General features: G+C 47.0%; 1 protein-coding gene across 3 annotated transcripts in view; it reads left to right on the top strand.

Moving 5' to 3' along the window:
* Nucleotides 1-13066, top strand: part of frmd6 (FERM domain containing 6) — a 33441-nt gene extending 20375 nt beyond the window's left edge. For all 3 annotated transcript variants that reach the window (XM_061843908.1, XM_061843909.1, XM_061843910.1), the window contains exons 5-14: nucleotides 1017-1093; nucleotides 1180-1366; nucleotides 1887-2042; nucleotides 3685-3750; nucleotides 3849-3917; nucleotides 7819-7993; nucleotides 8079-8387; nucleotides 8478-8609; nucleotides 9728-9819; nucleotides 10119-13066. In XM_061843908.1, coding sequence (XP_061699892.1) covers nucleotides 1017-1093; nucleotides 1180-1366; nucleotides 1887-2042; nucleotides 3685-3750; nucleotides 3849-3917; nucleotides 7819-7993; nucleotides 8079-8387; nucleotides 8478-8609; nucleotides 9728-9819; nucleotides 10119-10403 — 1548 coding nt within the window. In that variant the 3' untranslated portion in view covers nucleotides 10404-13066. The remainder of the gene's footprint in view (nucleotides 1-1016; nucleotides 1094-1179; nucleotides 1367-1886; nucleotides 2043-3684; nucleotides 3751-3848; nucleotides 3918-7818; nucleotides 7994-8078; nucleotides 8388-8477; nucleotides 8610-9727; nucleotides 9820-10118) is intronic.
* The last annotated feature ends 1445 nt before the right edge of the window (nucleotides 13067-14511 follow it).

Below are 14511 nucleotides of genomic sequence, written 5' to 3' on the forward strand. Positions count from 1 at the left end.
AAACGAGGCGGCTTAAAAATCAGGAGACCCGATTCGGTCCATTTAAGAAGCGACATGCGCTGCATCGTAAACGTTCAATCCGGAATTTTATTTCATGCTTGAAATGGGTGAAATCTATTGATTGTCCGGTCAACGTTTACATTTGGCGTTTTGCCGAGTATTCCTGGGTGAGAGGGAGGAAGCCCTGCCGCAAATAGCCCCCCCCCACAAAGATTTATCAATGCCTAAAAAAAAAAAAATCGTAATGTTTTTGTACAGACAAGCTCTTGGCCCCGACCCTTGTCAGGATAAGCGGCGTTGATTAATGGATTTTTATTTATTTTTTTTTTTGGGGGGGTGGCACCAATTAGCACATCTGTCTCGCAGTTCTGAAGACTCCGGTTCAAATCTGGCCTCGCCTATGTGTGTTTTCCCATGGCACTCCAGTTTCCTCGCCCATCCCAAAAACGCACCTTAGGTACCGTAATTTCCGGCCTACAGAACGCACCCGGTTACAAGCCAATCCGAGTACATTTGTAAAGGAAATACCATTTGGTACATACATATTCCGCAGCTGTGTAAAAGCCGCAAGTGCCCAATTTAAACACGAGATATTTACAAAGACGCTAGCGCCACGCTAGTGCTAATGCTAACAGGGCCGGTTAAAATAAAACTCACTGGTTAATATCACTGAGACACGCCAGTAACACAGCAGCGACATGCTAGCACAGCGCTAACGCTAGCGCAGCGCTAACAGGGAAAAAGCCACTTCCTCGGCACATATATTCCACCGGTCTCATTTTTACGTTTTCCGCTCGAGTGCCTCTTTGCGGCCGTTAGAAAAAAATGCACAAATTAGCCGCATCGCCGCATAAACCGCGGGGTTGAAAGCGTGTGGAAAAAAGTCGCGGCTTGTTGGCCGGAAATTACGGTAACTCCCAATTGGCGATTGGCTGGCGACCAGTCCAGGGTGTACCCTGAACAGCGAGTAGCTTGTTGTTCAACGCGAAATGAATCATCAACGGTGTTTTCTCCAGGGCATCGACCAGTTCGGCCCTCCGATGATAATCCACTTCCGAGCTCAGTATTACGTGGAGAACGGACGCTTGATCAGGCGAGTCCGGGCCTCATCATCTCGCCGCGTTAGCCAATCAGGGCGCTAACGTGCTAACATTCTCGCTTTGTTTTTTTTTTTTTTAGCGACCGCGCTGCCCGGTACTACTACTACTGGCACCTGAGGAAACAGGTGCTGCTCTCGCAGTGCATCCAGCGGGAGGAGGCCTACTTCCTGCTGGCGGCCTTCGCCCTGCAGGCCGACCTGGGCAACTTCAAACGGAACAAGCACTTCGGCAAATACTTCGAACCCGAGGCTTACTTCCCCCCCTGGGTGAGTGTGCCCAACGGGTAGAATCAATACTTCTACCGATTATCCCGTTGATTAATGGAGTAAAAAAACTGATTTTGCATCACCAAACAATAAAATGGGAACATGATTTTGCACCTGGGCTGATGGGCGATGCCACATTGCCGTGATGTTTTTTTCTGTTTTTGAAATTATGATGAGCATTTCGAGGTTCGGCCCACTCGTCGCTGCTTATGCCTTAAATATTTCTTTGTCCGTATGGCAGCCTTCGTCATATCGCCGTGCCAACGTGTTCAATCACAATGATAAAACAGAAAATAGGGGAATTATTTATGTCATTTTTTTGGGGGAGGGGAGGGGTCTGGGGTCATGAAACCACACCCGTATAATTGGTCCACACTTCCTGCAATCCTTCCCTCCTTCCTTATCACAACTCCCAACAGGAAACGACAAACAAAAGCAAACCTCGACCAGCGATTTACCAGAAGCCACATGCAAAACCCCCCCCCCAATACCCAAATAAATACATCTGCCGTCTCCTCAGGTGATCGCCAAGCGCGGCCGAGACTACATCCTGCGGCACATCCCCAACATGCACAAGGACCAGTTCGCCCTCACGGCCTCCGAGGCGCACCTCAAGTACATCAAGGAGTGCGCGCAGCTCGACGACGTCACCGTCCATTACTACAGACTCTACAAGGTGAGGCGCCGTGGCACAGGTATCGGAAATTTGCTAGGGATGTAAAGGACACAGGAAGTCCGGCATTTTGGTTTGAAGCGGCCATTTTTGCTCAGCAGCGCCCCTAGGGAGCTCGTGCACGTGACTTCCTAATTTTCACACCGCCGTGTTGCCGGTCAAACAGAGCCGCTCGACATTGAATCGGAGCAGAATATTTACAATACCCCGAGACCTGTTTGTGCCGTTGGTTGTCACAACAAACGAGAAAGATATTCAAAGAGATCATTTTATGGAATACCAGCTGAAAAGAATAGAAAATATCGATAGATTTCGGCAATTAAACGTGATGGATGGTGCCCGACCAAAATACGCACACGCCTGTGTAGTGATCGCTTCACATCAGGTCATATCAATGATTCTTCTCAATTTCAAATTACCAAAAAGTATTTATAATGCCAAGTTTGAGAACAATGCATATTAAAAAAAAATGTCTGTTGCAGAGGTTTACGAAGGTAAAGTGTGGCCGCAATCGCTTCCGTGTACGTTCCGTGGATGACGACTCCGTCCTCTTTTTTTTTTTTTTCAATCATAATTAATGAATGCGAGTTTGTGTAAAACCAGGGCTCATTTATTTAAATATTGGTATTTGTATTGAATACTAGCTGAAAAGATCGATGGATTCCGGCAAAGGTGAACGTTTGGCCAAACACGCTTCCGCGTTCACGATCCGTCAAAAACGGTCACTATGTGGGATTTATTCCTGATGAGAACAGATCCAGCAACGAAGTCGTCGTGTGCGTCCAGACTTTTCTACGCTTTCAAACTTTTACGTGTAAATCTCGACGACTTACTCACCAGATCCATGTGTCGATCCAGTTGTCCATGACAAGCAGAAGCGAAATAACAGTCCAATTTCTTAATCGGCGAAAACATCGATTTCGGCATTAAATACGGGTCAATCTAATTTTTCCCACGTACCGTCGTTTATTTTCACCTTCTAAATGTCTGACAGTATCGGACAAGAGTCAGGGCGTCGTGCTATAAGACATATTTTCGTGTCGTCTCCAACCGACTTATCATTGAGCGACGCTTAGCTTGACTGGCAATATGGCGACGTAAACAAAAGTCACGTGATTATATGACGTAGGTCAAACTCATTTTTCTCGTGGGCCACATTGTTGTTCCGGTTTCCCTCAGGGGGCCGTTATGACTGTGGAACAAAAAATATTTAATCATCCCATCATATTTACATCATCAATTTACGAACTAGTTTTGGAATCAGAAATCAAGGCTAATGTGTTTTTCTAACTATTCAGCTTTGGTAACACAAAAATGCTTGTAATATCTCAACCTGATCATTTATGATATATGACAATTTGAAATTTTTGATTTTTACAAGAATCATGGAAATTGAAACTCTAGATTTGGCTTCGCGGGCCACATAAAATCACGTGGCGGGCCAGATCTGGCCCCCCGGGCCTTGAGTTTGACACCTGTGACGTCGGCACACCAGCTCTATAGAGTCGAGACTGGAAGTCGGAGGTCCTCAAAGATGAAATTCTCATATAGTGTCCACTAAACAGGTGGATGTTGCAAAATGATATGAACGGGATGACCAAATCCTCCATTTTTGACATCCTTTGCCGACATACTTGCGGTTCAGGACAAGAAGGAAGTGGAGGCATCGCTTACTTTGGGACTGACTTTACGTGGGATTCAAATATTCCAGGTAACCCGGAGGGATTTACTGCCCTCGGCGCATACTATCGTTTTAATCCCGAAGCGAAGCCGTCGGCGGAGCCGCTAATCTTTGCTCCCCGTTCGCAGAACATCGGCTCGGTGAGGCAGCTTTTGTACGACTTCCCGTGGACCAACGTGGGGAAGCTGGTCTTCGTGGTGAGTTGAACATGCGCCACCGCGTCACCCTAAGCCTCTCCCGGCGAGGCTTCGGTTCTCTTTCATGCTTGTTTTGCCGCAGCCCTGTGAGGCCTCTGGAACCAATCGGGGGGATTTGGGAAGGCTTTTCCTGCCCACACGCAAACTAGACCTACATAGAAAATATGACGCCGCACGGACTAAATCGTATCGAACATGGGAACATTTTCATTGACCAGTGAACAAAGCAAGGCGTAAAAAAACGGAATGCTTGAAAGAGTTTGGTGTGGAAGAACATGTCAGTCAAACACTTGCACTTACTTAGCACATAGAAAATTATTTAAAAGTGGATTCGTTTCATCCACAACTCAAGCTAACGCTACAGAGCGCGTTCGCAATAACATTTTAACATTTGTTAGCTATCATAAAATTCCAGGTAGGTACAGTAGTGGCTTGAGATATGGCTTAAATTTGTTGTGGGAGGACGTTCAACTCAAAACACACTCTCAAATCATCTCAAATTATATATATATATATATTTGATATCTCGTCTGTGGTGTTTCGCAGTTATGTGTTTAGCATTAAGCTAGCGGACATGAAGGCAAAGTTATGCGTTTCTTTTACCGTTATTCCCGGCCTACAGAGCGCGCCTGGTTGCAAGCCTCACCGAGTACATTTGTAAAGGAAATACCATTTGGTACGTACATACGCCGCAGCTGTGTAAAAAGCCGCAAGTGCCCACATTGAAACACGAGATATTTACAAAGAAAGACGGTACACAGAAAGAGTTTAACGCTAGCGCGGCCCTAACGCTAGTGCTAACGCTAACGCTTAACGCTTACAGAGCCGGTTAAAAAAAAACTTACCGGTAAATATCACTGAGACACGCCAGTAACACACTAGCAACATGCTAGCACCGCGCTAACACTAGTGCTAACTCTAGTGCCGTGCTAACGCTAGCACTGCGCTAACGCTAACAGGGCCGGTTAAAATAAAACTTGCCGGTAAATATCACTGAGACACGCCTGTAACACAGTAGCAACACGCTAGCACTGCACTAACACTAGTGCTAACGCTAGCGCCGCCCTAACGCTAACAGGACCGGTTAAAATAAAACTTGCCGGTAAATATCACTGAGACACGCCAGTAACACAGCAGCGACACACTTGCACTGCGCTAGCGTGTGCTGTCAAAAGTCTCTTCCTCTGCAGATATATTCCACCAGTCTCATTCTTACCTTTTCCGCTCGAGTGCGCCCCTTGCGGCCATTCGAAAAACGCACAAATTAAACCGCAGGGTTGAAAGCGTGTGAAAAAAGTCGCGGCTTGTCGGCCGGAAAATCCGGTAAATGTAATTCTCTTTGTTTGATGTTTAGTTTGACAACAAAGGTCAACTGGGGGTGAAATTTTTGGTGCGTTTTCCAACTGCTCCTTGAAACGAGTTGAGCGCGTAAAAAGTGGCTCACAAGTTAAAAAGTTTCAACAATGGCTCTTATCAAAACATTCTGATTTTCAGTAACCCGTGTCTCTAGGTACCAAAATGAAGTACTCCACCTTTTTAAGTGCCTGACAAACTACGTTGCTAATTGAAGTTTAAATGGCCAAACATGGTTCCGTGCCACAGAAGCCACATCCTACGCGAGCCTCACCACCCGTAACCCAAACTCCATACTCGATCGGCGGCATTCCCCAAAATAAACGCCCGCGCGCGCGCCGTTTCGTTTGCAGTTTTGCATTTGACCTAGTTGCGCGGCGCCGACGAGATGCTCGGCTCCCGCGCGCCGTCGTCCTCCTCGTCTCCCGAACGACGGGCGCAGCCGCGCTTTCAGCGGAGGGCCGCGCGGGTCAATAAACACCAGATGTTGAGTCGGTTCGAGGGGGCGCTGGAGGAGGCCGACGCAAGAAGACAAAACAAAAAGTCGGTGTTTATACTTCCTCATTATCCTCGTGGATGTGGAACCAGGTCATCGTCCATGACCCGCTGGCGATGATGCCCGTTGCGGCGCCGATCGACTTTGATCTCAACACTGCGGTTCCTCAACTCGGCGTTTAGCGACCTTTGTTGAGCCAAGACACATATTTTTGCCTTAAGGCTGCTTTTTTTTCCCCCTCAGATTTTTCTTTGAGCCTTCTAAACATCACATAAAAGTCCACAACTCAAAATGTTGCTCAACCAAACTGAGCGCCAGTGAGACGTTCTGACAATTTGACAGCATTATGACACTTCCGCATCCAAATATGTAAATTTACAACATTTTAGTGTCTGCAAAATCGAACTGTAAATTCTGCCAGCTTTGACGTACTTTAATGTATCACAAAAGATCAAAATCAAAGTTCTTGATTCAATAGTTCTTCACACATTATGACAAGTTCATGTCCTTAATTTTAATGACATGTTCGGTATGATATTATTTTATACATATTTATGTGGCGGAGCTCCAAATTCGAGGTTCCATAGAAAGTCCAAATCAAAGTCCTTTTTATCACAGGAAGTTGGTCAAGCAAACGGAGTTATCGGGAGACACCTGGACGTCACACCTTGTGGCAGTAACTCATCGTAAAGATCAACCCGTCTGCTTTCTCAGCCGCTTATCCTCACAAGGGTCGCGGGAGTGGGGGAGCCAATCCCAGCTGTCGTCGGGCGGGAGGCGGGGTACACCCTGAACTGGTTGCCAGCCATTGGCACGGCACACGGGGACAGGCAACAGTCGCACTCACAATCACACCTGGGGGCAATTTAGAGTGTCCAATCAATGCGGTTTTTTTTTTGGGGTGTGGGAGGAAAGTAACCCAAAGAAAACCCACACAGGCACGGGGAGAACATGCAAACTCCACACAGGGGAGGCCAGGATTTGAACCCCAGCAGTCCTCAAAACGCTCTACAGCTGCGCCGGGTTCAATCCTGGCCCTCCCTATGTGGAGTTTGCATATTCTCCGCATGCCTGCGTGGGTTTTCTCCGGGCACACCGCTTTCCTCCCACAACCCCAAAACGCGCATTGATTGGAGGCTCTAAATTGCCCCAAGGTGTGATTGTGAGTGCGGCTGTTTGTCTCGATGTGCCCTGCGACTGGTTGGCAACCAGTTCCTGCCCGTTGACAGCTGGGATAGGCTCCAGGACTCCTCCGACCCTTGTGAGGATAAGCACCTACGAAAATGGATGGATGGATACTCTCAAGGCCTTAGGGCAGCTGTTGTCCAAATTTTTACTCCAAGTACCACCTAAAAAATATATACTTATAATACTTCTAATACTTTCCAAGTACAGACTTGCCTAAAAAGTATTTTTGCCATTTACTGAACTACTTTCTGCACATTTTGAACATTTACGCTTAAACAAAGGAAAATTATTAAGTGACTAAGCGAATTACACACGATTTGAAAAGTCCCTTTTGCATAAAAGACGTCACATAATTTTGACAAATCCCTGGGATAGGCTCCAGCACTCCCTGCGACACTTGTGAGGATAAGCGACAAAGAAAATGGATGGATGGACATTCAGGGCACATTTTTCCTGAAATGTTGTATGAACTGTTATCAGAAAGATCCAAATCAAAGGCTCTTGTTCCAAAAAAATGTACTGTGCAGTATTTCATTCAGTTTTGATAAAGTAATAATACAAATTCATAGCATAGTCCCGGGTTTTAAAAGCCAAAAAAAGATTTTATTAAAAATAAGCAAGGACAGCTGCTCGTCAGCTGAGCTTCAGCCAAGAGTCGCTTGTTTGTTTCCGCGTGTTCAGCCAACGTGGCGTCCAAATTGTTTTTTTTTTTTTTTTTTTTTGGAGGGGGGGGGGGGGGCATGATAACAGCTCTGATCGGTTCTCCGACCGCGGAACGCGTTTTACAAGCCGACTGAAGGTTTTCACGTGCGTCTCGCGTTCACATTCCAGTTTGCTGTTGACCGTCCGCCGCTTGGTTCTCAGGGAAAGAAGTTCGAGATCCTCCCCGACGGGCTGCCCTCGGCCCGCAAGCTCATCTACTACACCGGGTGCCCCGTGCGCTCCCGCCACCTCCTGCAGCTGCTCAGCAACAGCCACCGACTCTACATGAACCTGCAGCCCGTCCTCAAGCAGGTCCGCCGGCTGGAGGAACACGAAGGTCCGTCGAATGAACAAAACGTCGACGTGAATCCGTTAATCGCGGGTTTCATACCACGCATAATTGTTGACGTATGTGCTTGTAGAGAAAAAACAGTACCGCGAGTCGTACATCAGCGACGCTCTGGACCTGGACATGGACCACCTGGACAAGCGCTCGCGGGCCAGCGGCAGCAGCGCCGGCAGCGTCTCCCGCCACAAGCGTCTGTCGCGCCACTCCACCGCCAGCCACGGCAGCTCGCACACGTCGGGCATCGAGGCGGACAGCTTCCGCGCCCCCCACCCGGCCCCCCACGGACCCCTGAGGACTTGCGGCTCCTCCACCGCCAGCCACGGCAGCTCGCACACGTCCGGCGTGGAAAGCGGCGGCAAAGAGCGCGTCCTGGACGACGACGGTATGGTGACAGTTTCGAGCGAATTTACGATAAATCCCAAACTGTAAAAATTTTGCTGGTTAAAGCAAAATTACTGTTATGAATAAACAGAGATCGAGATGCTGGTAGACGACCCCAAAGACTACGAGGAGCTGAGCGAGACGGCCTTGGACCAGGAGCTGTGCATCCACATCACCGAGGACATGTTGACCATGTCTCCCGATCACAACAACGGATTCTCGGGTAAAAACTCACATCCGCTTGCTCCTCGTCTGGTTTAAAGGTCAAGTCTCATGCCTAGAAACATTCTAAAATAGATATTGTTATGAAAAAATAAATATGAGCCGAGAGCGCGTCATCCATGTGCGAAGTTGTGGAAGTCTCATTCGACATTCAAGTAAATGGTAGCCATATTGGCTGCATCTTCTGTCCGTGACATCACACCGCGACATTCGCCATTGAAAACACGCTGTGCCGCCTACTATGGGAGACGAACACGCCCCTTCTGACACGGAAGCTCTTTTCGAAGAAGAGAACATCTCACAACCGAGTGAAGTGACCCTATTGTTTCAAGCCACATTTAGATGATATGCGGATCACAGCCAAACCACCTCCCTGCCCGATGCACCTCCGCGGCAGTGATGAACAACGGCGCCCGCGGTCACAAAGGATGACGTCGCGGCCAAACCACCTCCCCGTCCGATCCACCTCCGCTGCGGTGATGACGCTGCCCGCGAGCGACGATCACGCCATGGCCAAACCGCCTCCCTGTCCGAGCCACCTCTGTAGTGGCAATAATCAACGCAGCCCGCGAGCAACAACGATGCCGCAGCCAAACCGTCTCCCCGCCCGATCCACCTCCGCGGCAGAGATGACCCACCCCGGCTGAAGCCGTGTTCGGCGGACGCACATCGACACATTGAGCGCTCCTGACGTACGGATTACGTCCCACCCCAACTATTGTTTTTTTAGTAGCTGTACACACACCTAGCTGTCTTTTGGAACCCATGAAGCTCACGACGAACCGAGTCTTTTGGAAAAGTATGAAGAGCGAATCCGTCCTCCCGAGTGTTCGAGCAATATCCAGCAATACAACGAGCCGGCATTTTGGCTAACACGAAGGAACAACGAGCTTCCTCCCAGCAGGTAGAACTAGTATAAACAAACGAGACCGCTTGAGTGCGAAAACAAATCCCTCGACAGGATTTTCACGGCGGGAGTTACAAAAAGACATACATGTCAAAATCATGTTTTGTGGTGAGGTGTGGTGTGGGTGCCGTTTTTTCATAACATACTAAAAATGATGCATTTCGTGACTTAAGGCTTCGGAGCGCTAAACCTTTCAAATGTGGCGTCGGCAGGTCTCATCGTGAAGGACGTCAGCTCGTCCACGTCCAGCTCCTCGGAGACGGTTGTCAAGATGAGAGGACAAAGCATCGAGTCCCTCCCGCAGGTAGGGCGAGGCTTAAGATTAACGTCAAAAACATTTTTTTGCTTGTAACCTCAGCTGGGGCTTAAAAAATTATATGTTGGGCTTTACTGTTCCATTCCGGTCTTGAGACTTGTTAGAAACTCTTGAGACTGTCATGGTCCCTTCACACAGGTCGCAAACCATTCCTGCATTAAAAAAAATGTTTTGTAATTTTCCAGCTCAACACACACTTTCTATTTGAAAATATTACAAATGTGGTAATCGGGTGTGAAACTGGGAACCTACCGAAATCGCTGATCGTCGCGTTTTCCCGCTGGCAGACGTCGACGTGCAGGAAGCCGCCGTCGTCCAGCGATCGCCACAGCCAGTCGCTGGACGACGTGCGCCTGTACCAGAAGGACTGCCTGCAGTGGGCCGAGCTGTGCCAGGACACGGCGCACAGCTACACTTTCGGGTGCGCCCAGGAGCTGAGCGACGGGGGCGGCGGCGGCGGAGGAGGAGGAGCCTACCAGGGCCTGGCCGACCAGTGCGCCGGGATCAAGAGAACCAGCAAGTACTTCTCCCTGGACCTCACCAGCGACGACGTGCCCGAGTTTGTGGTGTGAGGAGCTCCTTTTTTTTTTTTTTTTTTTTTTTTTTTTGAATTCATTTTTTTTAAATAATCAATACAGAGGAACGCTAAAGGGACTGCAAAAAGACTCAAATGCGGCGCTAGCAACCAAAGACCTGCAAAGATGGACGCTTTTGCCGCCTCTCGACAGGAAGCGCGAGCGTGCCCAAACACGCCGCGCCGTCCAGACGTGCCTTCGAGACAATCGCCGCCGCCATTTTCACCTCGCTCGCCATCATTTGACACGGTTCTCTTTCGATTTTGCGCGACGTCCACTTCAGCTCGTTCGGTGCCTTTTTTTGAGCTCGCGGTTTTAAGCGCCACTCGGCGCCGTTTAAGCGTTCCCCGTTCTGCTTGGAGATCACTCGGTCCGGTTTTATCCCTGCGCGGCACCGCTGAAAGCATACTGAGCAAGTTCTGAAGCCGGCACGGCGCCATTTTAGACCTAGTCTGGACTGTTGTCAAACTCGAGGCCCGGGGGCCAGATCTGGTCCGCCGCATGATTTTATGTGGCCCGCAAAGCCAAATCTAGAGTTTCCATTTCTTGTAAAAAATCTGCAAAATTTCAATTTGTCATATATCATCGACAACCAAGTTGATATGTTACAAGCACAAAACCCGGACTACAACGTGGCCCCCCAGAAAAATGAAATTTGACACCCCTGCCATGTTGAGCTTCACTCGGCACGGTTCCGAGATTTTTTTTTTCGACCTTGCACCTTTCAAAACTTGCTAATTGCCAACTCAAGGTCATTTGGTTCTGTTTGGACCCTGTCCGATATTATTTTCAAGCCTACTCTGCACCGTTTTGGGCTCACTCGGCACTGTTGCAAGTCTACGCGGCACCCTTTTAAACCGACTCCGGACCGCTCATTCGGAGCGGACCCGGCGGCGTTTACGCTCGCTCAGAACCGTTTGAAGCCTACGCGGTGCCGCGCCGGTCGGAGCCGGCTAGCTTTTAAACTAGACTTTGTTGCTTCTTCACATCAACTGACCGAAAATATGTTATTTTTTTATTCAGTATTACAGGCAAGAATACGGAAACGTGACAGTATTATGCACGTCGGAGCTTTTATTTTCCACATTCGCGCCTTCAAAGGAGACTTTGTGCGTTATTTATCGCCGGTTCCAACAGGTCCAGTTCTATGGTGTGCTTTTGTCAAAAGGTTTACCCGTTAGAGCATATGTTTCAATTTCTGTAGCATACGTTAGCCTTTTTCGAAGGGGGCGGGGTTTCTATAACGCGCATATTAGTATTATGAAGTTCTGGACTCAAGCCTCAAGAAGAGAGAGTAAATACACGGGTTGTATTTTCACTCGCGCGGGCAGAACTTCGTCACCAAGCTGCCCACGCGTGTCACAGCTAGCGTAGCCGATCCGTGTCTGCGGCGCATGCAGCGGACCCGTCGCCAAACACAAATACGCCTCGTCATTAATTCCGCCGGGCATTCTTAGTGTGGGCTGTTTGGTCAACGCCCGTAAAACAACCCCTGCAGCTCTGCCTACCTTTCAGCTTTGACCTTTCCATGTAGTTCGCTTGGGATTTAGCCAGCTTGTGATGTCACGAGACACATTTTCAGAAATATAAACAAAAGAGCAAATTGTATGATTTCACATGTGATGGGTGGCATGGGCGGCACGGTGGGGCACCTGGTAAAACGTCGGCCTCGCACTTCTGAGGACTCGGGTTCCATCCTGCCTGAGTGGAGTTTGCGTGTCCGGTTTCCTCCCACATCCCCAAAAACAACATCCCTCTAAATTGCCCATAGGTGTGATTGTGAGTGCGGCTGTTTTGTCTCCATGTGCCCTGCGATTGACTGGCGACCAGTTCAGGGTGTGCCCCCGCCTCCCGCTGTGCCTGTTGGCAGCTGGAATAGGCTCCAGCATTCCCCGCGACCCTCGTGAGGATAAGCGGCAAAAGAAAATGGATGGATGAATGGGTGCCACGCACTCTAGAGATCCAACTATTTGGATACAAGCCTCGTAGAAGTCACTTTGTCTACTTTTGAGCTCAGTTGGTGACATGTCGTCATATCTGTGTGGGTATATATATATATTAAAAAAATTGTGAATTTTGACTCAACATTTTGACGTCTTCCAAAAAGCTTCTAAGGTCTTACTGGGTGGGAAACAAAAACGCAAAGGAACATTTTGGACGTTTTATTTGCTCTGTGTAGCCCCGGAGTCTTTGTAAATGCAAAACCACTCCTTTGTCATTTTACAGTAAATATGAAAAAAAAAAAATATGTGCAGACGGATTAGAAAAGCAGTCGACATGCAGCTCACTCTGCTTTAATTGTGCTATTTTTTCCTACACTGCAACATCCGAATATGTTTATTTTTTAATTCATATCTATATTTCTTACAGGTTGTTTATGTCCTATTTTAACAGACAAAGACATTTCTTATATCATGATTAAGGTACACAGCCATATAAAAAAAAAGTTGCTTTTGCAAGAGTCTCATTTATGTCTCTTATGCTGTCCTTTCTGTGAAAGGATTTATCTTCCTTCAGGAAAAAAAAAAAACTTTTTTTTGTCAACTTGTAGCTTTAAAAAAAAAACAACAACAAATACATTTTTCATTGTTAATATGAAGTCCGGCCTGTGTGCCTTTTTGGTACTAACGCCTTCAATATCCTATTAAAAGGTACATTTATTTGCCAAACGTGGGTTATCGTCTGGTGATTTTACAGTAAAATATAGCGTGTATGCGTATTTGTACTGTTATTATGAAATATTTTTTTTAAAAAAAGGTAAAATCAAGTCAATGTTTGTATACACACACACAAAGAGGCATTGGCCTCACAATTCTAAGGACCGGGGTTCAAATCCGGAGCGGAGTTTGCATGTTTTCCTCGTCCCCCGCTGGTTGAAAGCTGGGACAGGCTCCGGCTCTCCCGCGGCCCTTGTGAGGATAAGCGGTGAAGAAAATGAACGGAGGAATGGATGTAATATGTTGCAGAACGATGGCTTGTTATCTTGAATTTAATAATTCAGCGATTTTATTCGATCTCCGCCGCTAGAGGGAGGCCGCGTGCCACTAATGGTACTATTGTAGTTACCTCTCCGGAGATGTGCTCATGCGTGTACAGTATAAGCTGATTATTATATTTTTATTACCCGAGGATCATATTTAGCTTAGCGTGGTGTTAGAGCAGATGTTTTGATTAATTGGGTGATTTTTTTTCTTTTTTAATGACGTGGCTAATCCACGTTTCATAAAACATGGAAATTTACCCCGAGACTGGGAAAATTATGGGTTTGGACCACAGGAACTATTGTCTAATTTAATTGGAGGGTAGTTTTTCATATTTATTATTAGTTATTATTAGTATTTCATTCAGCTTTAACTGGGTCACTTTTTCATCGCCTGATTAAAATGCGACTATATTAATGTCTAACCCCCTCACATCCTTTTTTTTTTACGTTGTTGTGTTGTCATCATTAGTCCAGTAGTACAATTCCAGGTAAGTTTGAGTGAAGTGAGTTGGAATGAGACGTGCTTTGAAATACGAGTTTAATTCACTCTTATCTCAAATCATTTCCCCTATCGAAATGAACGGGAATTACATTAATCGGTCCCAGCCCTCCCCCGATAAAAAAAAAAAATAGCCCTATACAATATTGTACCTTATCAAAAGATGCAGCGATGACATAATAAATTGGAATTAAGAATAAATTATTTTTGTCACTTGTTTTTTTTTTTTTTTTTTTGCTTCATTTGAAGTTGTCGTTCTGGCGCTCCTTCTGCTACGCGCACCTTGGCCATTTGGGGGCAGTACAACGTGGATTTTCATGAAGACATAGCAGCCGTAAAAAACTCTTCAGGAGTCACGAAAGTCACGATTCACAGACGATAAAATGAGAATATATGCTTGTGAGTATTTTATATTTTGTATTGGCCATTGATATGCGTTACCTAACGGGTGAAATTGCCAAAGAGGTGAACACACCAGCACAAAAATCCTATGGCGTTTTGGGCTCTTCCGTTAGCTTTAAGCTAGGCGGACTTTCCTTAGCCGAAGCAATGTGGTCGTTCTAAGTACACAAGGGTCGATTTAATATTGGTTTGTGTTTACTTTTGAAATAAACTTCAACCGT

This window comes from Syngnathoides biaculeatus, chromosome 15, assembly GCF_019802595.1.
Source record: "Syngnathoides biaculeatus isolate LvHL_M chromosome 15, ASM1980259v1, whole genome shotgun sequence".
Taxonomy (NCBI): Eukaryota; Metazoa; Chordata; class Actinopteri; order Syngnathiformes; family Syngnathidae; genus Syngnathoides; species Syngnathoides biaculeatus.